At 44.8% G+C, this 25018-nt stretch overlaps 2 protein-coding genes across 2 annotated transcripts in view; one reads left to right on the top strand and one right to left on the bottom strand.

Annotated features, from left to right (window-relative positions):
- The window catches only part of LOC127000573 (hemicentin-2-like), a 191682-nt gene extending 176712 nt beyond the window's left edge, over positions 1 to 14970 (top strand). The window contains exons 6-10 of the mRNA XM_050864400.1: positions 6908 to 7042; positions 7330 to 7543; positions 7700 to 7987; positions 8818 to 8908; positions 11848 to 14970. Of these exons, the coding sequence (XP_050720357.1) occupies positions 6908 to 7042; positions 7330 to 7543; positions 7700 to 7827 (477 nt within the window). The 3' untranslated portion in view covers positions 7828 to 7987; positions 8818 to 8908; positions 11848 to 14970. The remainder of the gene's footprint in view (positions 1 to 6907; positions 7043 to 7329; positions 7544 to 7699; positions 7988 to 8817; positions 8909 to 11847) is intronic.
- Positions 14971 to 16101: 1131 nt separating this feature from the next.
- On the bottom strand, positions 16102 to 22864 carry LOC127000572 (uncharacterized). The gene is made up of 3 exons (XM_050864399.1): positions 22665 to 22864; positions 20059 to 20273; positions 16102 to 17754 (listed from the first exon to the last, which is right to left on the bottom strand). The coding sequence occupies exons 2-3, from the start codon at positions 20260 to 20262 to the stop codon at positions 16837 to 16839; spliced, it is 1122 nt and encodes a 373-aa protein (XP_050720356.1). The 5' UTR covers positions 20263 to 20273; positions 22665 to 22864; the 3' UTR covers positions 16102 to 16836.
- Positions 22865 to 25018: the final 2154 nt, after the last annotated feature.

Below are 25018 nucleotides of genomic sequence, written 5' to 3'. Positions count from 1 at the left end.
AGATAGATAGACAGATAGACATAGATAGATTGACAGGTACATAAAGATAGATAGATTGATAGATAGACAGACAGATAGATAGATAGATAGATAGATAGATAGATAGATAGATAGATAGATAGATAGACATAGATAGATTGACAGGTACATAAAGATAGATAGATTGATAGATAGACAGATAGATAGATAGATAGGTAGATAGATAGATTGACAGGTACATAAAGATAGATAGATAGATAGATAGATAGATAGATAGGTGAAGAGAAATAAATAAACAAATTGATGGAAAAGTGAATAGATAGACAAGAGAAAGAGGAAGTGGAAGAGAAAGAGGAGGAAGAGGAAGAGGAAGAGGAGGAGGAGGAGGAGGAGGAGGAGGAGGAGGAGGAGAAAGGGAGAAGAAAAGTTAAAATATGGATGAGAGAGTAATTGACTGGCTGAAGAAGAAGAAGAAGGAGGAGGAAGAGAAAGAAGAGGAGGAGGAGGAGAAGGATGAAAGAGGTAAATTCAGCGAAAAGTCGAGGAGGAGCCTTCAATGAGAATACGTGGAGGGCGAGGCCGAGATACGAGTTGAGGAAGAAGTCCCCGAGGCCTGACTTTGTGGAGGAGGAGGAGGAGGAGGAGGAAAGGAGGAGGAGGAAGTGGAGAATCGAAAGCTGCAGGCATGATGAATGAGGAGGAAGAAGAGAAAGAGGAGAAGAAGGAGAAGGAGGAGGAGGAAATGGAGAGAGGGGGAAGAGGAGGAGGAGGAGGAAGGGAAAGAATGAGAAAGTAGAGAATCGAAAGCTGCAGGCATGATGAGAGAGGAAGAGGAGGAGGAGGAGGAGGAAGAAGAAGAGGAGGAGGAGGTGGAAAAGGAAGAAGAGGAGGAGAAGGAGTAGGAGGAGGAAATGGAAAAAGGAAGAAGAGGAGGAAGAGGAGAAGAAGGAGTAGGAGGAAATGGAGAGAGGAAGAAGAGGAGGAAGAGGGGGGAAGAAGAAGAAGAGGAGAAGGTGGAGGAAGGAAAGAGGAAGAGGAATAGAGGATGGAAAAAGAAGAGGAGGGAAAGAAGGAAAGGAATTGGAAAAGGGAACAGGAAGAGGAGAAGGAAAATTGAAGAGAAGGAGGAAGAGGAGGAAAAGGAGGAGAGTAAAGATGCATTGAAACCGAAAGCTGCAAGTAGAAATGAAGAGAGAGGAAAGCAGGAGAGGAAGAAGAAAAAGAGAAAGGAAAAAGAGGAAAAGGAAAGGATAAAGAAAAAAGAAGAGGAGGAGGAAGGAGGAGAAAAGAGAAGAGAGAGAGAGAGAGAGAGAGAGAGAGAGAGAGAGAGAGAGAGAGAGAGAGAGAGAGAGAGAGAGAGAGAGAGAGAGAATGTGTAAGACTTATAGAAAGCATGTCACGTTACCCATTTTCAGGTTGGCTATTGAGTAATCATTGTTTTGGTGGTGGTGGTGGTGGTGGTGGTGGTGGTGGCGGTGGTGGTGGTGGTGGTGGAAGGGATTATATTGTCGGAAACTAGATTAGGAAAGGGGAAAGGGAGGGAAGGAGGAGAGAAAGGAAGGAAGGAAGACAGGGAAGAAGAAACGAAGAAGGGAGAGAGCGGGGAAGGAAAGAAGGAAGAAAAGAAGGGAGGAAGGGAGGAAAAGAAAGATAAAGGAAAGGGAAGGGAGAAAATGAGAGGAGGAAGGGAAGGAAGGGAGAGACGGCTTGTGGTGGTGGTGGAGTTTGTACAGGACTTCTCTCCCTCCCTTCCCTCCCTCCCTTCCACCTTTCCTCACCTTCCTTCCTTTCTCCCTTTCTTCTTCCATTCCTCCCCTCCTTTTTCCTTCCCTCTCTTTCCTCCTCCTTTCCTTCCTTTCATTTTTCCTTCATTTTCTCCTTTTCTCACTTCCTCCCATTTTCCCTTCCTCCCTTCCTTCCTACGTTCCTCTCCCCCGTTCTCTTTCTCTCGTTCCTTTCTTATTTCCCTTTCTTTCTTTTGGGTGGTGGTGACGGTGGTGGCGGTGGTGATTTTGGGCAAGTGTTTTCCCCCTCTCTCCCTCCCTCCTTTTATCTTAGTTGTCCTTCCTTCCCTTACTGTGAGAGATAAGCAGGTTTCTTTAGGGTTCCCGCGAGGCCGTTTAGCTGAGTGGATGTGGTGGTGGTGGTGCGGTGGGGGAGTGTGTGTGTGTGTGTGTGTGTGAGAGAGAGAGAGAGAGAGAGAGAGAGAGAGAGAGAGAGAGAGAATTACATAGAATTACATAGAAAATCAGACCACACAGACCCCATGGTCCAGACTAGGTGGTCTGTCCTTGAACCTAAGTGAATCTACACTAATCAGATGGCTCCAAAACGTTGTTTTTCTACTCTAGTTAATATTAAGTTCAAGGAAGTGACGGTCGAGCTTATTTTTAAAGGAGTCAATCGTGTTACACTGGACCACTGACGGTGGGAGCTTATTCCATTCTCGCACTGCAACGTTGGTGAAGAAAAATTTGGTGCAGTCTGAATTTACTTGTCTACATTTGAGTTTTGTGCCATTGTTCCTCGCTCGCAAAGTGTCATCGATCATAAACAATTTTGTTCCTTCTACATTCGTGAAACCATTAAGTATTTTAAAACATTCGATCAGTTTTCCTCGGAAGCGATGTTTCTCAAGAGAGAACATGTTAAGGGTGGAAAGCCTTTCTTCGTAGGATTTGTTTCGCAAGGAAGGAATCATTTTTGTTGCCCGACGCTGAACACCTACTAATTTGGCAATGTCCTTTGCATGGTGAGGAGACCAAAACTGTACCGCATATTCCAAGTGGGGTCTGACTAAACTATTGTAGAGCGGAATTATTAAATCTTTATTCTTGAATAAAAAGTTTATTTTAATGAAGCCCAACATTCTGTTCGCTTTATTTGCTGCATAGATGCATTGATGTGAGAATTTGAGGTTTGACGCGATTTTGACCCCCAGGTCCTTAACGCATTGAACGCTTGTGAGTTTAACGCCGCTCATTTCGTAATCGAACTTCTTATTTCTTGTTCCAAGTTGAAGGACCTGGCAGTTGTCTACGTTAAAGGGCATCTCCCATCTATCCGACCAAGCTGAAATTTTGTGCAAATCCTCTTGGAGGCTTTGCCTGTCTTCGTCAGTGAGAACCGAGTTACCAATCTTTGTGTCGTCTGCAAATTTACTAATGCGATTATTAAGTCCAACATCCATGTCGTTTATGTAAATAATGAAGAGCACTGGGCCAAGAACCGAGCCCTGAGGGACGGCACTTGTGACCGGCGCCCACTCTGAGTTAAATCCGTCAATCACAACTCTTTGCTGTCTGTTGCTCAACCAATTCGCGATCCATTGGTTTACTTGACCGTCAATACCTATTTGCTTTAATTTATAAAATAATTTATGATGTGGGACTTTATCAAACGCTTTCTGGAAATCAAGATAGACTACGTCCAATGATTTGGTTACGTCATAAACTGAGAAGAAGTCGTTATAAAAGGTCAATAGGTTTGATAGGCAGGATCTTTTGTTACGGAAGCCATGTTGTGAATCCCCTATTAATGAATGGCTTTCGAGGTAAATCACAATTTTGTCTCTAATTATGCTCTCAAGTAGCTTACCTACAATTGAAGTTAGACTAATGGGTCGGTAGTTACCTGGTATTTTTTTGTCTCCTTTCTTAAAAATCAATGTCACGTTAGCCTTTTTCCAATCCGAAGGGACGATGCCTTGTCGCAAGGACATATTGAATACGGTTGTAAGGGAGGAGAGTATTTCGCTCTTTGTTTCTTTAAGCAGTATAGGATATACTTTATCGGGTCCGGGACTTTTATTTGTTTTAAGTGAATGGAGAACTTTAAGGACTTCATCGGTTGTTATTTCAAAATTAGGCAATGCATGCTCGAGATTTACATTAGTACTGGTGCTGGTGGTAGTGGGAGGAAGACTGTTAGTATTAAACACCGAGGAAAAGTAACTGTTTAAGAGGTTTGCAATGTGCTGGCTGTCAGTCACTAGTGCACCGTCGCTGTTTGTTAAAGGTCCAATTCCACTTCTGATCGCCTTTCTGTTGTTTATGTAACTGAAGAAAGATTTCGGATTATTTTTACAGTTGGCTGCAATATTTTCTTCGTATCTACGCTTTGCCTGACGCACTAATCTTTTTACTCGTCGCCTGGCATCGTTATAAAGTCTAATGTTTTCGGGCGTGCTTTGGTCTTTCTTTAACCTGTAAAACAATTTCCTCTCCTTGACTGAGTGTTTAATTTCGCTATTAAACCACGGTGGGCTTTTATTACTGTTAATTCGCTTCTCGCACAAGGGGACGAATGTGTTCTGCTGAGTGAGTAAGTGATTTTTAAGGCTTAGCCAGGCTTCCTCTGCATTGCCGTCATCTGATAGTTGTATTTCTGTTAGTTTTTGTCGGATTTCTACGAAGTTTGCTCTTTTGAAATCGGGCACCTTTACTTCATTTTTAGTCACTGATGTTTGAGCTCTAATGTCGACGCGCACTAATTTATGATCGCAAGAACCGAGGTGTTCTCCTACCGTGACATTACTGACTAGGTTATCTTGGGTCGTTATAACAAGGTCGAGTATGTTATTTTGTCGAGTTGGTTCAGAAACCATTTGGCTTAGATAATTTTCTTCTAGAAATTCGATCATTCAATGTGACTCGCCTTCTGTACCTGACAGTGTCGCCCAGTCGATATGGGGGAGGTTAAAGTCTCCTAGTATCAGTGAGTCGTTGTTATAAAGTGAGAGAGAGAGAGAGAGAGAGAGAGAGAGGCGATAACAATATAATCCAGAGAGAAGGATGACAAAAACATGGAAAAGAAAGAGAAAGAAAAGAGAAAACATGATAGGAAAGGAGAGAGAGAGAGAGAGAGAGAGAGAGAGAGAGAGAGAGAGAGAGAGAGAGAGAGAGAGAGTAACAAACGATATGAAAGGAAAGAAAGAACAACAGAAAGGAAGAAAAGAAAAATACTGCGCGCTATGTTCATCCCAGCGTTGCCAAATTATCGTATTAATCGTAATGCATATTCGTAGTTTCTCACCGATAACTGTTGCAAAAAGAAAGAAACCCATCAATATTTAACAGTTTCAACGATGATTTTAATTTACTATCGTTATTTATGAATGTACGACAGTTTGGGGGGGCCTAAAAATGATAAATGGAATGTTCAGAGTACGACAATTTGCCAACGCTGGAACTTCATCCCCCGTCCGGCTGACTCCGGCAGTATCTCTTTGGCCGAGGCAGGGGATGGGTGTTCTGGTGTTCGTTTCTCATCCCTTATTTACGTACAGATGCCAGTAAGTATTTGTGGCCATTATCATTTACAGTAAAGATTTGGAATATATCATGTGACCCCAAAAACAGTTAAACTTAGACCCACAGCCACCCAGAAGACTAGAGTGTAACAGGCATTATTATGGTAAGGGGGAGTCTAGCTGTTAATGTCTAGTTGTTGTGTATGTCTGCTTGAGTGAGTGGTGTGTAGGTTTCAGAACGTAATATTAAAATGAAAAACTAAAACAAAAACAAAAATGAACTGCCGCTTCTCGTGTGACAGCGCCCAACCCAAAAAGAATTGAACTTATTACGGAATGCTTGTTTGAACCTATAGTATTCCCATGTGAAACTGGTCGGGGGGGGGGGGGGCTGCGGGGTCAGCCCCGCCCCGCACCCTGCCACACACACAACACCTAAATTGCTTCCTCTCACATGTCAGCTATTTACTACCTTTAAATGAATTTAATTGAATAATTGGATAATCCTATAAGGTCATATAGTAATAAAAGTCTCGTTTTTAGGATAGTAACAAATATTTTGTATAAATACCATGACATTTAACAACGTACGTTGTATTCCAACCATGTCGTGTCGTGGTATTTATACAAAAGTAACAAAATGTTTGTTATTATCCTAAAAGCGTAACAATCTTAACACTATAAGACCTTATTGGATAATCCAATTATTTAATTAAATTCATTTAAAGGTAGTAAATAGCATGAGGTGTTGGGAGTGTGTGGCAAGGTGCGGGGCGGGGCTGACCCCGCAGCCGCTACCACACCACCGGCTAGTTTCACATGGATTCTCCGAAGCGTTCTCCTGTGCTTGGCCATCTGTGAGAGCTGAAGTGACGCTACATCCACGACCGCCAACTTGTGATCGCCAGTTTAAGTCAGTTCCGTTGATGACTTTTACAGGAAACTTACGATAACGAGCCAAGTTACAATACTTCTTAGAGGGCTGTTCATTACGTCAGCGATCTTATTTGTTTCCTCTCATCTTTGTCTTGAGTTGGCTCCTCTCCTGTAATATAAATTTCCAACATGTTCCAGCTGTAGTTAATTAAGAAAGCATCGCAGCTCCCCCCTCCCTTTCCCATCACCCACCCTGCCCATTCCCGTATTCCCAAACCATTTAACCCTGTCCCCCTTCCACCTCCCCCCCGCCCCTCTTTTCACGTACCATTTATTCCATCTGTGAAGAGAGCATTGCAGTGTTCCGCGCACACAAAATGATCGCCCATTCCCCTGTTCCCCCTCAACCATTTAATCTTCCCTCCCTCCGACCCCCACTCCTTCACCCCTTCCCTTCCCTTCAGTTCTCTACAGTCGATCCCCACTCCCCACCCCCCCACACATACATTTCGTTGTTCCCATATCACTCAACCCTCCCCCCCTTCTCCCGTCCCCCCCCCTTTTCCCCTCCCCTCCCCTTCACTTCTTTGCAGTCGGCCGCCTCCCTCTCCATCCCTCCCTTCACCCCACTCATTTTCCCTTTCCCACCACTCCTCCTCTCCCTTCCCCCCTTCTCACTTTCCCTCCACCTTTTCTTTCTCTTCCTTTCCCTTTCCCCCCTCCTCTACCTCCTCCTTTTCCCCTCCCCTCCCTTCTCCCCCTCCTCCCCGTCAGTCCTGTACAGTCTTCCACATCCCGCAGGTGTCCACGGGGGCGGGCCAGGCGTCGCACCTGGTGAGGCTGGCGGTGGTGTCGCCGCGCGCCGTCATCCCGGGCCGCGGCACCCGACACGTGCAGGTCGGCTCCACCATCTCACTCACCTGCCTCATAGAACAGGTAACCCAACGTGCTGGGTACGGATACGTCTCTCCTCACACATATGACAGCCAGCGTTCATGGTTAATAAGGCAGAACTTCACTTATTTATATAGAAAGTCTTATTTGTAGGGAAGCATGTGTTATTTTTTTTCTAATATTTCTGCAGTAGTGCCTTAAGACAGAGGCACATCTTGTACTGTTATACCAGTCCTTGATATCTTGGTAGAGTATCTTTCTTGTGGGTTCTAAATTACTAGACTACTGAATGGTAATTACACCCACTAACGCGTGTTTCCTCCCCCCAGAGCCCCGTGCCTCCCCAGTTCATCTTCTGGTACCACGACGCCCGCATGATCAACTACGAGCGTCAGCGTGGCGGCGTGGAGGTGCACGTGGAGGGCGGACCCACCGTCACCTCGCGCCTCACGGTGAGCGACGCGCAGCAGCAGGACTCCGGCAACTACACGTGCGCCGCCGCCAACACGGACGCCGCCTCGGTCTTCGTGTACGTGACAGAAGGTAAGGAAGGCAAGAGGGACTTATCACACACACACACGTTCACATTCACACACGCTTACACACACACAATGATATGCAAATACTAGTTGCCAAATGCAATCTCATTACCATACACACTGACCAGCCCCTTTTCCTCCTCTCTCTCCGCCCCGTCAGAGGACAACAAGATCGCCGCCGTCCAGCCCCGGGCCCTGGGCGGCGGGCCGTCCACGCTGCCCTGCCCTCCCCTGCTGGCGTCATTCCTGCTGCTGCTGCCGCTGGCCTCCGTGGCGGCCCAGCGCTGAGCACCCCGCACCCCCGCACGTCCCCGGCCCTCGTGTCTTCCTCCACCCTGAGCCACAGGACCCGGCAGCCCTGAGCCGCTCGCAGAAGTGCCGCACCCCGCCCAGCCCGGCAGAGGGCGGCCACTGACAACTCCGCCCGACCCTCGCCCCTGCCAGGAAGGTGTGTGGGGAACTTACCAGTTTGTGCATGTGTGTGTTTTACGATCATAAATATCCCAGTTCCCCTTCTTGGCAAATCAAAAAACAAACTTCGGTTAGGGGAAAGGCCTTGTTTGACTCTTAAAAGCTTTATTAAAATTTGAGTACATAAAATGTTCCAAAGTGCTAAATGTGAAACTTAAGTTCAATATTGTACCATTTTTGTAATTTTGTAATTAATGTACATTCATTCACTCTTGGGCCGCCTCGTACAAATGCATGACACGTATATTCACCCCATAATTCTGGTCCTTGGCTTCTGTCCCTCCACTGCAGCTTTCACTCTCGGCACTAGTGGGAATACAAGTAATGCTTGTAATAAAACTGTCTGCTAATAGATTGATATTGGCAGTACAAGTTAGTCAAGTTGCTGATAAAGCTAACTGTTAAATACATACACGTGCAGCAAGTGAGCAAGTGGATGCCTCCTTCTAACAAACTTAGCCTCTAGAACCCATGCTGACTGCAGGCACATAACTCTTTAAAGGGGAGGATCATTTACTGAGGTTTTTTTCCCATAACCAATCTAGGAACAAGCCTCCCCTGGAGAGCAAGAATGAAAGAATGTCTCAGATGCAAACTCGTCAACCATGTCGCAACCACAAAAAAAGTGACATGGTTGACAATTCCCTAATGAAATTATAATATAACGTTGTTATTGTTGAATGGCCGGGCATTCTCATCAGATATTTGTTTTAGTCATACAATCACTTGTAAAGAAGTTTGCTGCATAAACTAATACTAAAGTGCATTTCAGCAGCCATAATATAATTTTGATATTTATTTCCACAGTATTCTCAGTCAAGTACAAAAAGTGAACCCCGAGCAGGCTGACCACCTGGGCCCTGCGGCTGGCGGCCTGCACACAAGGAGCGCTGGAACGGTGAGTGACGCCCACCCAGGGAGGGGCAGTTTGTGTTGTAGCCTGAGATTAATTATCATATAGTGTCCACAAAGCAATCAGTGGGGTCATACGCTGGGGGGGCACGTCGCCTCGCCCACCCTACGACGCCAAGCCCGGGGGTCCCTCCAGGCGAGTCTCCATGCAGGCTCCCTTCCCAACCTGAGTATCTCCCGGCAGGATCTATCAACTTGCTCTGGCCACGAACTCCGTGGGCGTCCCCTTGGCTTCCTCCACTCACGATTGTCTCTTACAGAGACAACCCGATGAGCAGGATCAGCTTCAGGGTAACGTGCCACGTGCCTGAATAGAGCCGGAGTTGGCGTTGAAGGACACTGCAGGTAATATATGTCGAATCAGTCTCACGGAGTAGTCACTGGTTTGACACAAAGTCATTCCTGCGATATCCCATGATTCTGCATAGACGTTTATTACCAAAGACATCAATCCACCTCTCCAAGTCCCCATTTAGTGTCCATGTCTCACAACCATAGAGTAAGACAGGGAGCACAAGGGTCTTGAAGATCCAGATCTTTGTCCTTCTGCACAGATATCAACAACACCATATACTCATTGAGCGAGTCGATAATTCTGTGGGCAAGGCCAATCCGCCGTAAGACTTCCTAGCGAGACTCACCATTGTTATGAACTACACTACCAAGATACGTGAAACTTTCCGAGATCTCAACGTCCTCGCCACACCCATGAACAGACTGTACTGTTTCATCTAGCGAGCCTCCAAACACCTGTACCTTTGTCTTAGCCCAGGAGACCTGGAGTCCCAAGGTCTTCGGCTCCTCGTGCAGTGCCTCGAGAGCCATCACCAAAACCTCCAGCGACTCCGCCAGGGTTACTGCATAATCAGCAAAAACAAGGTCAGTGACCCTGGTATTGCCAATGGATGCTCCGCAATGACGCTCGTCCACAACTCTGCCCAGTACCCAGTCCATACAAGTGTTGAAATACGACGGGGCAAGGACACAGCCCTGCCTCACTCCCGCATTCACGGGAAAGAAGCTGGACAAGTCCCCCGACACTTCACAGCACTCTCTGTCCCAGAATATAACCCAGTCAGCAAACCAATAGTCCTCGCAGGAATCCCATTAAGTCACAGAAGATCCCAGAGTGCCTCACGACGCACTGAATCAAACGCCTTCTTAAGATCGACATAGGCTGCAAGTATCCCCTGTTGAAACTCACGTCAACGCTCCACCAGTACGCGCAGCGCTAGGATATGGTCAGTTGTTGACTTGCCAGGCATGAACCAGACTGTTCAGGTTTCTGCATCTTCAGCATCCACAAAGCACTTAAACAATTAATAAATTTAAGATAATTTTGAAGATTAATATATTTAGTTCTTTATAGACACTATTAGTTGCACAAAGTACAAAACAATCACTTTTCAGCTACAGACACTGTAACAGCTTTTGCAGTGGTGGCAGTGACTGATATGTTTTATAGTGTAGAGTAAAACTGTGTCCTGTACACAAGTTAAGCTAAGGTAATAATCTGAGAGCATGTGCAACTACCATGGTATTACACTGCTCAGTGTGCCAGGCAAGGTGCTTGCCCACCTATTACTGATGCGCATTCACAGCCAGCTGCTGAAGATGCAGAGACCTGAACAATCTGGGTTCACACCTGGCAAGTCAACAACTAACTGTATCCTAGCACTTCGCGTACTGGTGGAGCGCCGACGTGAGTTTCGACAGGGGATACTTGCAGCCTATGTCGATCTCAAGAAGGCGTTTGATTCAGTGCATCGTGAGGCACTCTAGGATCTTTTGCAATTCCTGCAAGGACTATTGGTTTGCTGACTGGGTTGTATTCTGGGACAGAGAGTGCCATGAAGTGTGGGGGGCTTGTCCAGCTTCTTTCCCATGAATGCGGGAGTGAAGCAGGGCTGTGTCCTTGCCCCGTCGTTTTTCGACACTTGTATGGACTGGGTACTGGGCAGAGTTGTGGACGAGCGTCATTGCGGAGCATCCATTGGCAATACCAGGGCCACTGACCTTGTTTTTGCTGATGATGCAGTAACCCTGGCGGAGTCGCTGGAGGTTTTGGTGATGGCTCTCGAGGCACTGCACGAGGAGGCCCTTGGGACTCCAGGTCTCCTGGGCTTGCTGGATGACACAGTACAGTCTGTTCATTCGTGTGGCAAGGACATTGAGATCTCAGAAAGTTTCACGTATCTTGGTAGCGTAGTTCATAACAACGGTGAGTCTTGCCAGGAAGTCTTACTGCGGATGGGTCTGGCCCACAGTGTTATGGACTCGCTCAACACGAGTATATGGCGTTGTCAATAACTGTGCAGTAGGACAAAGATCCAGATCCTCAAGTCCCTTGTGCTCCCTGTCTTATTCTATGGTTGTGAGACATGGACACTAAATGGAGACTTGGAGAGGCGGATTGATGCCTTTGGTAATAAGTGTCTACGCAGAATCATGGGATATCGCTGGAATGACTTTGTGTCAAACTGGTGACTACTCCGTGAGACTGATTCGACATATATTACCTGCATAGTCCGTCAACGCCACCTCTGGCTATACGGGCATGTGGCCCGTCTTCCGGGAGCTGATCCTGCTCATCAGGTTGTCTCTGTCAGAGACAATCCTGAGTGGAGGAGGCCAAGGGGACGCCCACGGAGTTCATGGCTTGAGCAAGTTGATAGATCCTGCCGGGAGGTACTCGGGCTGGGAAATGGGCCTGCATGGAGACTCACCCAGAGAGACCCTTGGGCTTGGCATCGTAGGGCAGGTGAGGCGACGCGCCCCCCAGCGTATGCCCCCATTGACATGTGCAAGTGACTGTCACCTCCACAAGAGCCGAGAGAGGGGGTGAGGCATAACAATCACATCATGGGCACCAGAGGAACAGCTGGTTTGAGTAAATCTTTACTATAATTAATCTTACTGTTCCAGGTGATGGCAGCTTATGGACGTGATTGCAACATTGAAGGACGAGTGGTGGGGAGGATGGTGGTGCTTGCAGACCCTGTGGTGGATGCTGCTGGATGGAGAGGTGGCAGCAGCAGGCAGCCAGCGAGACAGTGCCGGGTGTGCTCCCTGTACATGTGCACTACAAAGTTGTTGCAATACTAATTTACATCGGTGTGATTTGTACAATAAACAAATATATGGGAGTGGATGTTTCAATACCTCTCGTGTGGCACCCAACCCACCTTATATTAATGACAACATTAACACCTGTTCTCTTAGTTTCTTTGCACTACCTATGGTTGTTAGGGACTTCAAATCCTTAAGCTATAGCCACCATGCAGCCTCAGTGCTTGTATAGTTTGCATGGTGAGTGGATGCATCTAGAATACCTATATACTGGGAGGGTAGTGATAACTCCAAGCTGGGACACCCTTTACTTCACTGCCGAGCAGCCGCACCAACTCCCTGCTGTCCTCTTTCTGGTGCCGGTGAAAGTTGATGTAAACACTGACGAAAGCATAGTGTAAGAGTCGGTGAAGGTGAATGGGGAGTAGGATGTTTACAGCCAATGTTTAAATGGAAATATTCAACAGTACAATAGTTAAATATATCCATATTAACACTGACTGTTAACATCCTTATCACCCTCCCCTCTCATACTATGCTTTCACAAGTGTTTACAACAACTCTGGCACCGGCACCAGAGAGGGGACAGCACACATGCCAGATGGAGTCAGTGCACACTGCTTGGCTCTGAAGAAAATTAATTTCTAGCTTGAGGTTGTCGCTACTTCCCCAGTGTATAAGTACTCTAGATGCACCTTGTTGGTCAACACCTGTTCTGCTCCTTGACCAGAGGCTGCTCTGACTTTGCAAAATGGTTTGTACCACATTTACTGAGAAAAACTAAGTGACAATTGAAACTGGCACAGACCTACAAACCTGGGCACCAAATGAAGCTTCTTTTTTTTTCTACATTTTTTTAAAAACCCAGTGAGACACTAAGGTGCCAGCAGTGTAGACTGTTCAGCTCACAGCCAAATCATGTCCAGGAAAGTCAAAGAAATCTTCCCCAACAAATGACACATCAAGAAGAGTTGGGGACTAAGCTCGTTCTCAAACAATGTCAGAGTTCTGGAGGAAGTCTTTTGGAGCTTACCAGAATGTTGTTTGGCCATAGGCATGTCTACACCACTGCCACCTTTAAAGCACCTCACCCAGTTCCTCGCAGAACTCACAAACACCAACTAATTGACGATTTCCTTACTTTTGTGCCCAACCTTATGCAGTACAATGTTCTGTGCAGTCATTTCAGCTGTCAAAGACTTGTTTGTGCTCACAATAAGTGAGGTACAGGATATAAATCCAGAGCACCTTGCAGCCAAGGAGAGGAGGCAGCACTCACAAACAGGACACAGCTGCTCACCATGCAGGCTACAAGAGCACTGAGGCTGTGTGGTGGCTGTGGGCTGGAGAACATGATGTCGCTAACGGTCAATGCCCAGCATAATGCACTGATGCAAATCAACATTAAATAAAGGTGTATTGTTTCTTGTCATCAAAGTATGGCGGGTCATGGGCCCAGCATGCACATAAAATGAGCACTGTATCCGCTCCTCCGAACAACACAAGCCATTGCTATACTGACACACCAATGTCCCGCACCCCCTTCCCTTCCCATTGGCTCTGAAAATGTACTGTTCCATGAAAATTTGGTCCACACTCACTATTACTCAACATGAATGGCAGTTATGTCCTGTATAACATAACCTCTCCAAACCCCCACATGGCAGGAGCAGCCTCCTCTACCCAGGTAAGACTTGCAGGGCCATTTTCCAGCAATCAGGACATTCTGATACAAGCTGGTAGTTACTCTCACCTTCTGATACTTATTACACACAAAGTCAGTCATCTCAAAATTTTCTTGATGCTACATTTCCTATAATTTTTTTCCCCAGCTCCTGTCTTGCACAGAATATCACTATTTTACTACCGTTTCATACACTCCAACTTCTTGAGTATATAATCAATAATATTCTGTCCCCCACTGACCTCTTTACAAGCTGTTAACAAAAGATATGATTTGCCATGTGTATGAATCACTTTGAGCACACCACATGTGCAGTCATACTTTAATATCTCAATAAGAATTTGGTTGAGGAGGTAAGTTTCTAAAGTCACTTCAGAAAGAATAATTCAAGGTGACAGTCTGGCGTGGCATATTAAGTGATGTGAGAACAGCAGCAGCTTGTGTCAAAAGATCTCATCATAACAAGGAATTGCCCTGCAAGTCACCCTGAACCAAGAGTGGGCTGGCGCTGCCCTGTGATCCAGCGCAGTGATCTCAAAGGTGAAAAAGTGAACGGAATGAGTTACATCACGTTGCTAAAGAGGTTAACAGCAATACAAAAGAAAAAAAAATCTGATACAGTAGTTATTCAAAGTTGAAAAGGGAAAGAAGACTGACAGGCCTGTAGCAATCACACCTTATGTACACTTTTGAAAATAGTGAAAGCAATGAGTAAAGTGCTCACTCATCCACTCTACATAAAATTCTTGTCACCTACAGTACTGGTCTGACAGACTCAAGTGGTCTGGGTTCACACACAAAAAGCAAACAACTCTGCATCCTTGTGAAAAATGAACACAAGTTTGAGGATGCATGCAGCAAGTGACTTGCAGAAAATTCTATTCCATGTATCATCAAAATTCAAAATCTTTGGAATATTCCATTTTATTGAATTTCTCAAGAGGCCCCACGGCCAGGCTGTGATCTGGCCAACAAAGAGACCCACTTTCTCCACAATGAATTGGTGTGAGGCAAAAGGTGTATTTTGTGGAATGAATTTCATAACCTGCACAGTGATGAGCAGCCAACAATCACCACGCAACAAGTAGCCAATATCAAGGTGACAGTCATCATGCTGTAATCTTTGTGGTGTCCATGAGGTTTGGTGAGGCCATGAAGTATAAAACAACAATCTGTTGTTGCCTATTCACCAAGTCAACAAAGTGTCAGCTGAGGCACCTTACTCTTCATGAACACTTTCTATCAGTGTACTGCTGGAGGGCTAAGGCCTCTACCTGGAGACAATGCATGCACCAACTCACCTTGCTTTGTTGCTCCCATAGAAAAGGAATCCGTCACCAAACCATTCACGGCGGCAGTCACCGGCATTAACCAGCTTTCATCAGTGTCTGCAAGAGGCATTTACATCAACATCTTATTTAAAAGCCTTTCCTATGATATGATAAAGTCTCAGGAGACATTTAATTGCCATCTCTTCACTCTAAAACTCCTATTAATCCTTGAGACCATTAAAAACAATTTTAATTCAATCCATCAAACTTTCAAAAGGGAGTTGAATTTTTTCTACTTCAACAAAACACAAAATTTCCAGCAAAGAATAACAATCAAGGAACCACAGACCAAATTTTTAGTAGGGCTCATCCTCACAGGGATGTGCTGAGAAGAGAAGACCTCCCTCTTATGCTGCCTCAATGCCTCATCCATGGCCGGGGAGACGCAGCTCAAGGGGAGAACAGTAACCCAAACCCACGATGCAGTTCTCTTCACACACACAAACACACACGCTGCCCCACCGCCACCTGAGAAAAAATATATACTAAATAAATTAACTCACCACACAAGTTCAAATCTCAAACATGGCCAAATAAAATCACAAGTAAGCCATCAATAAAGTTCTGATAGCATGATTCTACTTTACTAGCATTACAAAGTGAACAGGGGTAGGATGACCCTTGGGATTATATGTGGTTGTAGTCGGTACCCAGGACTTGCAATGGCAGCCAAGTTGAGCGCTTACAGTTTACTTATGACAGGGAAAACAAAGATTAATCCCTCTTAAAAATAATTACCTCCCATACACTAACAGGTAATGAAGAAACAGGTGAACTATAACATAATGGTGATTCAGGCAGGTAATGAGAACAGGTGCAAGTCAGGTAGAAATGCTTTATATTAGTTGGAAGGCTACAAGGGAATATTATGACATTGTAGAAAAAGCTGAATAGGAAGGTAGAAAGGTGTGTGTGTTAGTTGGAGGACAAGTTATGTAAGATAAGTGGAAAAGATTGCTGCTAACCACTGTAGTGTTGCTGTCTATCACTTGCACACCTAAAATTGCCTTTATATATTCAAATAGACACTTGATGAAAAGGTTATGGACTCAGGATAGATTTATATGGTGGTTGCATTTAAAAAAATGGACTGTACATATTTTTTATATATATTTGGTTGGTACAATAACACCCATATATAATTAATTGCATACATTCACATCTGAACATAGCCAAAAAAAATTCTTTACTCAATTTTTTAAATACTCTTTCAAATTTCCTTGCAAATGAAAACACGAGATCGACACAAAAACTCTGCGAGAGAAAAATCTGAAAGTAATAGAATAAATAAAACACTTGAATAAACCTTAATTCAATGAAATCAAACTTCAATACCAATAAGAATTATCAAAAAATAATTTTAAAAATGTAAAAATTTCTTTCTCCTTAATTCTCCATCATACTATTACATTGTACTTCAGAAATTCCATTTGTACAAATTACACAATGAGGAATCAAATTAATGCCTTGCCAGCGACAACTATAAATACATCAGGACTGGTGTAGCTGGAGGCTCCACGAGTGCATTCAAACATTTCTTCTGTTCAAACTATATTTTGAAGAATGGAATTACTAGATGCTCCCGTACCTATGAGGTATAAAACACCTTCCCTTAAACAGGAAAACTTCATATACTTCATATGAAACAAATTAAAATTAAAAAATGCAATGAGAATGAATAACTTTGTACATTTTCCTTACATAACAAAACATGATTGATGTGATGACTGATGAGGCTCAGCTTAAAATTACAATACAAAAATAGATGATTACAGGCCAGAATGAAAACACTCCAGCACTACAACAACTGTGGACCTGGATTTGGAACTGTCATATATAAGGCAGTGGTGTGACACACAGCTTATTGAATGGAAAATTAATTTGAGCCATAGCCTCGTTGTACAGCTGCTGTGACTCACTGGACAGCTTTGGAACATAGTGAGGCGGCACATTCATCTGCTGGAGCCGCATGGCAAAGACTGTCGCCGTGATGGAGCGAGGGAAGGGCGTGGGGCAAGCCGTCTTGGCACGCTGGTAACGGTTGCACACGTGGCGCACCGTCAGGTCCTGCGCCTCCTCGTGGTTCTTGAAGGACAGCTGACAGGCCTGGAGCAGCTTCTTCTCCTTCCTTGCACTGGTGTCCAACAGGAACTCCAGAATGTGAGGGTGCCTGTTGGTGCCCACAAACCTGTAGCGAGAACACTTGCGCAGTGCCAACTGGCCCTCTGCGGACACCTGCCAGGGGCCCCCGGCACAATAGGGGTTGTAGGGCCGCAGCACGCCTGAGAAGTCGGTGTTTGTGAGCAGGATGCGGGAGGTTGTGTGTGTAGGTGTGGTCATCATCTCCACCAGAAAGCTGTACTTCCAGCACTCCAGCAGGATGGATGCATCCACGGCAAACTCCACATTGCCGTACCAGTCGTGGCGGTCCTCACCCTCGTCCTGGTCCTTGACGCCAGCGCTGAACCACAGCACCTTCAGGTCGGCACACGGGTGGCCCGGAGGCAGCGCCCGGGAGTCTATGCTGCTGAAGGTAATGATGTTCTTGGGCCGAATCCTGCGATGGGCACACACCTCCAGCGCATCCTCCAGGTGCAGAGTGCGGGTGATGTGGGTGAAGGGCTGGTAGGCGTCGGGCCCCTCGCTGACGTGCCGGCCGCTCCCCGGCAACCACAGGAGGGTCTGGCCACTTGCTTTCCCCTCAAGCTTCTTCAGCAGTGTGTCTTTCCATGGGATGATGGCGTTTTCCTTTAAAAAAGAAAATGAGTCGCTTTTTTTCTTTACTTTGCATATTTATTCATAGAGCACATTCTCAAAATAAATTTTTCCAAGATGAAATTTAGGTATCTGGAATGAGCGGAAGAAATAGCACACACAGCCCAAGCTGGCCGGGGCAAGCGGCCGTGTGAGGGCTGGAGGACTCTGGAGAGTTCCAAGAGTTAAATAAAATGATTGACCCTCAGCTACTGAAACAAATTTGTGTTATTTTGGGCTCTACTGATTTTTTTTTTTTTTTTTTTTTTTTTTTTTAAGGCAAAATAGTATCAAGAGATTTTGCACAATCAATGCAGCTCCTCAGCACTGGCATGACAAAACATTGGATGAAAATCAATCAATGGCAGCACACGCTAAGGGCACACACCGCCTCACCCACCCTACAACACCTCCTGAGAAAGTCCCCATGCAGGCCCTTCCCTTCCTTAGTATCTCATGGCAGGATTCATCCTGATCAAGCTACAAATTTTGCAGGTGCCCCTTAATTATTGTCCTCCTCCACGTAGGATTGCTTCTTACACAAACAACCCAGTGAGCAGCATCAGCTTCTGGTTAAGCTGTCACAAAAGCCAGAGTTGGTGTTCATGGACCATACAGGTAATAGCTAGGCTTCGATTCTGACTCAGAGGAATCACTGATATGGCACAGTTTCATTACAGCGATATCCCACGACTCTGCAGAGGTATTCACTACCAAAGGCATCAATCCACCTCTTCCAAGTCACTTTTCAATATCCATGTCTCAGCCATAGCGTAAGGCAGGGAGCACAAGCAACTTGAAGGTCCAGATCTTTGTCCTGCACAGGTATCGACAAGGCCATATACTTGTGCTGAGTGAGTCCATAACAGTCGGCCAAGCCAATTTGCCGTAGGACTTGTTGATGAGACCTGACATTGTTTTGTAATAAGTTTCCAGGGTAAGTGAAATTTTCCAAGACCTCAATGTCCTCACGGCACGCATGAACAGACTGTGCTGTTTTATCTTATATGCTCCAGCCACCTGTACCTCAGCCTTGGCCCAGAGATCTTGAGCCCCAAAGGCTTCATGCACCCGTGCTGGGCCTCAAGAGCCATCGGAACCTCCAGTGACTCTGCAAGGATCACTGCATCATAGGCAAAAACACGGTCAGTGACCCTGGTACTGCCAACAGATGCTTCACAATGACAAATACTTATTGTTCCTTTCTCTTGGCATAACCTCTAAGGAGGTCTTCCTTAAACATGCCCTTTAGTTGCCAATGAATAGGGAAGAGACAAAAAATGGCACAATAATTTTCCAAGAATGTCCACGAGATTCCAGAACAAAGGAGTCACTACAGAGGCACATCTCAGCCCACACACCTACTATTATGACTACTGCCATTACTACTACTGTACTACTACTACTACTACTACTACTACTACAACAAACTAAGGAGTCATTACAGAGGCACATCTCAGCCTACTATTATGACTACTGCCATTACTACTGCTGTGCTAGGCTCGTGCACAGACCCAAACTGTATGATAAAGCAAAATGTTATTTAAATTTGTTACTCATGTCAGATACAGCGAAATTTCATTTGAATTTTTACTAATTCTCGGATAACACAGCAAAATGAAGGTAAGATCTCACCAGGAAACAATGTGGAGTACAGAAAGGCCAGCAAGATGACACAAAATGCCTCGCCTTAACCTAACGGGTATACAGCGACATGTATTTGCTGAGAATGGTCATCAAATCTCATGATGTGGGAAATGCCTGACCTTTCATACTTCCACACGACCTCTACTATAGTCTGTTCGGAGCATGAAGTCGGTTCAAGGTGTGGCAGATTCCAGAATTCCCGTGAGTGCAGCGCTGCCAGTTCAACCGCCAATTATCAGATTAGTACTCTCTCCCGGCCTACCCACCCACAACCCACCTGTTTATCTCTCTCTCTCCCTCTCGACCGAGGGGAGGGACCAAGGGGGACACACCAACCACCACCACCACTACCACCACCACAATGTGGCAACATGGGAAAAAATCGCTGCCACATGTCATAAAATTTATACAAATCCTTGTTATAATCCTAAACATCGACTCTCATTGTACTATGCAGCTTCCTTTACTATATACAGAATATATAAAATATCGCTTTCAAATAGCACAAGGATGGGAAATATAAGAGAGACACATGTACGAAAGCTGATTTGGCAGCATGGATAGAAGTAAACGACGATATCAGCTCCACCCTGAACCGACTTCATACTCTGAACAGACTATACCACTCCTGTCGCTGGCTGGCCGGCTCACCTTCTTGCTGGTGGTCGCCCAGTCCGCCTTGAGGACCGTCTTGGTGCCGGCCTGCTGGGGAGGTGCCGGGGACGCCTCGCTCTCCGTGGGGTACAGTGTCAGGATCTCCAGCTCCTTCCTGACGCGACCCACTGCTGAGGAGACACCATTTTGGCCTCCTGCTGACCCCTTACTTGCCGGAGTGTGTCCATCCACTAGCGCCATCCTGGCGGGTCCTGCAAAAAGAAACATAAACATGAAATCTTTAATGAGGAATTTTTAGGAGCAACACATGCAACAAAGCAATCCCTTCAAGATCCTTTGCATGTAGGGGCCCTAAATACTAATTATAAATAATCAGCCTCTTGATATTTGATATTGTAAGAGCACATAGTTAATTACTCCGTGCAAATACAGGACAGGGTGTCACATCCAAAAATATGCACCCCCTTTGTACCCTTTTAGTTTTAAACTCCTGGCCTGACCTTCCCCCTAATGGACCACTTTAAGGCCATGAGTGTGAAGCGAGGAACAATTAAAAGTTAATCAATAGGAAACACACAAGATGAACAACATCCCCATCAACCTGTCCAAAGCATGAGGGAAAACAAAGATATTAAATAAAGAAGAAGAAGAAGAGGAAAAAGAAGGAAACACACATTAATAAAGAGTATAGAGTTTCTTTACATCCTTCTTACTTTCTTTTATCTTTCCTTCTCTTTCTCCCTCTTTCCCTGGAAGACCTGAACTGCCACTGCTCTTAAAGCCAAACACAGCACACAGCTCTAAGTTAATCTGACCTTCACTGTCTCCTAAATGTTATCAAGTATACAAGGTGAAAAACATAAAGATAACATTGGTGATATTAGTGATGGGGTTAATTATGCCTCTGTACCATACCACCTCCAGGACTCGTATTCTCAAAGGTTTCGGGCTCATGATAGTGCTATTTCTAAGGGCCACGGAGAGGAAAGGACAGGTTCTTATAAGTGTTTTTCCCGTTCATGGCACAGAAACCTTGCAGATCTACCGCCTGGGTCATGAAACCGCACATGGCAATCTTTATAACTACTACTGGAGCATTTTTGACTACATGTACTAAGGTGTCGAGGCGTTTAAGAATATGGGCCCAGAGCTGAATGGTAAAGTTGGCAAAAGTGTTCCTCGCAGTGCTGGGAAAAAAGGACACAAATGTCTGAATAAGTGAAGATAAGTGACTTTATTTCAGTTTAGAAAATTCATAACACTGATAAGAAAGGTGTATGAATAAGAAGGGAGGAACAAGAGGAGTGATACAAAGCATTACAGGTCAAAAGAAGAAGAAGCTTTTTGGCCCTATCTTGAGTGTCTCCTAAAAAATGTTCCCTGAATACAGCAAGGTGAAAACAACAGGTAAAGAGGGTATAGTGAATGGCAGGGGTTACTTATGCATCTACTATAACTATTAACACCAAAAATACCAGGGAAAACTGGATATAATAAAATAAAAGTATGGAAGGAGGTGGAGAGTGATCGACTTTTTTTAGCAAAGGAAACAGCTCGAGGGGAAAAAAAATGAAAAAAAGACCGCCAATCACTACTCCTATAAAAGAGTTCAGAGGAGTGGCCGAAAGGGAAAGTAATGAGCATCTGTATAAGGTTGTATGGTGACAGGAGGGCGGGCGGGGTTCGAACCACGGCGCCACGATACATGACTCAGCCAGATAGCCAACGCGTAGCACCTGAGCATGAGTCACGGGGGGGAGGGGGGGGGGGAAGGTGTGTTGCGGCACCCACACATGACCCTATATTATGCACTAAATCTATCGACCATAACGTGTGGACTGTATGACCCTATGATAGGGTGACCAGACGTCCCCGGCTTCCGGGGACTGTCCCCGTTTTCCGGGGACAGTCCCCGTTTTCAGTGACCTGTCCCCGGCTACTGCTGTCCCCGGAAATGTCCCCGGTTTTCACTGACTGACAGATCCTCTAATTTTTACTACATATTTTAGAATGCCAGGAATAAGGAGGAGGCCTTAGTTTGGGTGAAGTGTCTAGCTGATATTTGTTTTTTACAGTTGATTTTATGGATGTTCTTGATCTCAGCTACTTTGATCAGAGAAAGAAACTCATTGTTAATCAATTGAATTTTTATTCAATTCCTTTGCAATTAAGGATAATTTGGGTGAAATAAACTTTTGAATGTTTCTTTATGAATTGTAAGGGCAGTGTCCCCGTTTTAGTTTTTTAATGACAAAAACACTACATGTATTGGAGGTTTTTACGCCTCTGAGCCGAAAATGTCCCCGGATTTTGTCTCAGAAATCTGGTCACCTTACCCTAAGACAGACAGACAGAAAGGCAAACAGGAGACAAACACGGATACAGAAACAGACATAAAGGCAAACAAGTAGACAGACAGACATAAACACAGACAAATACAGGCAGATTGACACACACACACACACACACACACACACACACACACACACACACACACACACAGACTAACAGACAAACACAGACAGTACGTAAATGAAAAAGTCACCTAAGAGAAAACAAAGAAAATGCAGAGAGAGAGAGAGAGCGGATGCCGTTTCATACAAGTTCAGTACACGTATACGCAACACTCAACACTGAGTTACCTTCTATTACAGGCGTTTCTTGCAGCGAATGGTGTTGAAATCGTTCTGCTTGTTCCTCTTCGACTTTGTCTTGCCTCGATAAATAAAACTCCCGGAATCAATCAGTGAATGGGTGAAATGAGCAGATGTGAAGTACAGCATCCGGGACTGACTTCCTTCCTCTGTGCTTCCCTGTAACAAACTGACTAGTGACCAACTGAGAGTACCGAGAAGTTGCCACCACGGGAGATATCACCTGAGCTGCCATCAAGGATATTATCTATTTTATACAGCAATAGTCCCCTTAGTTCCCATTACCGTGCTATTATATGGACACTAATACAGTTCTTTACCATGCTGAGGCTTAAAGTAATATCATATCTTACTCATTTAAGCGTACAAGACGAGAACAAAAGGTGCCAGATTAAGGAAATGTGGCTACGTTTCCTGTCTCACTCGAGTGGCTGACGTGTTTTGTTTTTACCCCGGTGAATTACAAGACTACGACAGGTCTTTCCTGTCCATTCCTTTCATGTCATGTTCTAGGAAGCCTTCTGTGCATGTTTTACTAGACACAGTGCGGGGAAGTTCGTATTAAAGCTCATACCATACGTTCTCAAAACCAGAAAGTCAAAATTGAAACGATGGTGCTGAAATCGGCAACACTATAAATCGGCAATACTACCATGAATGTTGTCTCTCACGTGTTTCCTGGAATAGCTGAAGGGCATTTTATCTTATCTCTGTATCTTCGGTATGCTTCAACTAACCAATACTATGTGCAGGGGTATTTCACGTCCGAATTCAGATAATATCCCTTGTACTTCCTCAGAGTGTGGTTGCCTCCTAGCTATATTGTGTCATGAGTGAGCTTTGTTATCATATGTGTTTGCTGTCATAATGTTTCCTCTATGTCCTCATCCTTATCGTGTTTTATCAGCCAGCAATGTGATCATCTACCAGTTGGATAAGTTAGGATTTAGAGATCAGATACGTGTTCGTTTTTTCTCTTCCTTATTCTGTGTGTGTGTGTGTGTGTTGCCATATTGCCATTTCATGATTTTAGTGAGTCGGAGGCAGGAAAAAAAAACGGGAAAACCTAATTCATGCACCTCCAAAAAACTAACATGAATTATATACTTTTGGGATTATCTAAGAGGAGAATGCATGAGTGTGTATTCTCAATCTTTATTTGCACTCATATTCGTTCCTGTGGTTTGCATGTTACGATTCTGAGTTCGCTATTTCAACAATCAATTGGTTATCAGCTGTTCCGATCGATATCACTTCCACGAACGGATTGAAAACATAGCTCCCTCTCTTCCCGGAACAAGGTGCAAAAATGCGTACTGAGTCATTGATTAGACGAAGGAATGCATTGATCATTCTCTCTCTCTCTCTCTCTCTCTCTCTCTCTCTCTCTCTCTCTCATTTGATTTTTTTTTGTCTGTTTCCATCTTTCCTTTTCTTCTGAACGTTTTTACTCCTTCCTTTCTTCCTCCTTCCTCTCTCTCCCCTTTCTACTTTGAACTTTTTAGTCCTTTCCTTTCTTTCCTTCTTCCCTTCTATATTTCCTCTCCTCCCTCATGTATTTTCCCTTTTACCCCACCACATGCTCAAGGGCTAATATTTTTTATGTGAAACTGGTTACCTCAATGTTGGTTGGTGTGCATGTGACTGTAAATTAAACCTCAGAAGATATAAGTACCTAGTAGCTAGCTTTCCCTTTATTCTGTATACATAAGGAAAAGGGGGTATTGTCAATTTTGCAGTACATAATCTAATAACGGTAATTTATACAAGAATGGTTGGTTAATTAGTTGTATCCGTTTTGCGAGACACTTATCAGATTGTTTCGAAGCACATCCAGATCCATCTAATAGCCTAATAAAATAACATATAACCGATTATCCAGGGAAATTCGTGTATCGTCTGTATCGAAAATTTACAGAATGGTCACGCACAGAATGAGAGGTTGTAGCACGGTGGGTTGTACAATGAGGAAAAAGCATAAACGCGAGCAGGAATATAAAGTAACAAGGAAAAAAATGTGTGAGAGGTCTCCCCAGGTATACGTATATTATGGGAGGGGCAAGGCAGGTGTGGGCAACTATGAGGTTTAACCACTCGCATTAATCTTCTCACCTGATCGATATACACACCTCACTCACATCACCCCACCCCCCTCTCACCTCCCCACACAGGCCACATTAACCACCACAAGGCAACCACTACACAAACATGACAACCACAGCAACACGACCACCACAAAACAACCCAACACATCTACCACAAGACAACAACCACAACGCAACTACAACATTAATGGCACCTACACAAAAATGACCCTCGATCCCCGCACATCCCCGGCAGGT

The sequence above is a fragment of the Eriocheir sinensis genome, chromosome 19 (genome assembly GCF_024679095.1).
Source record: "Eriocheir sinensis breed Jianghai 21 chromosome 19, ASM2467909v1, whole genome shotgun sequence".
NCBI lineage: Eukaryota > Metazoa > Arthropoda > Malacostraca > Decapoda > Varunidae > Eriocheir > Eriocheir sinensis.
This window is presented reverse-complemented; position numbering and strand designations above follow the sequence as displayed.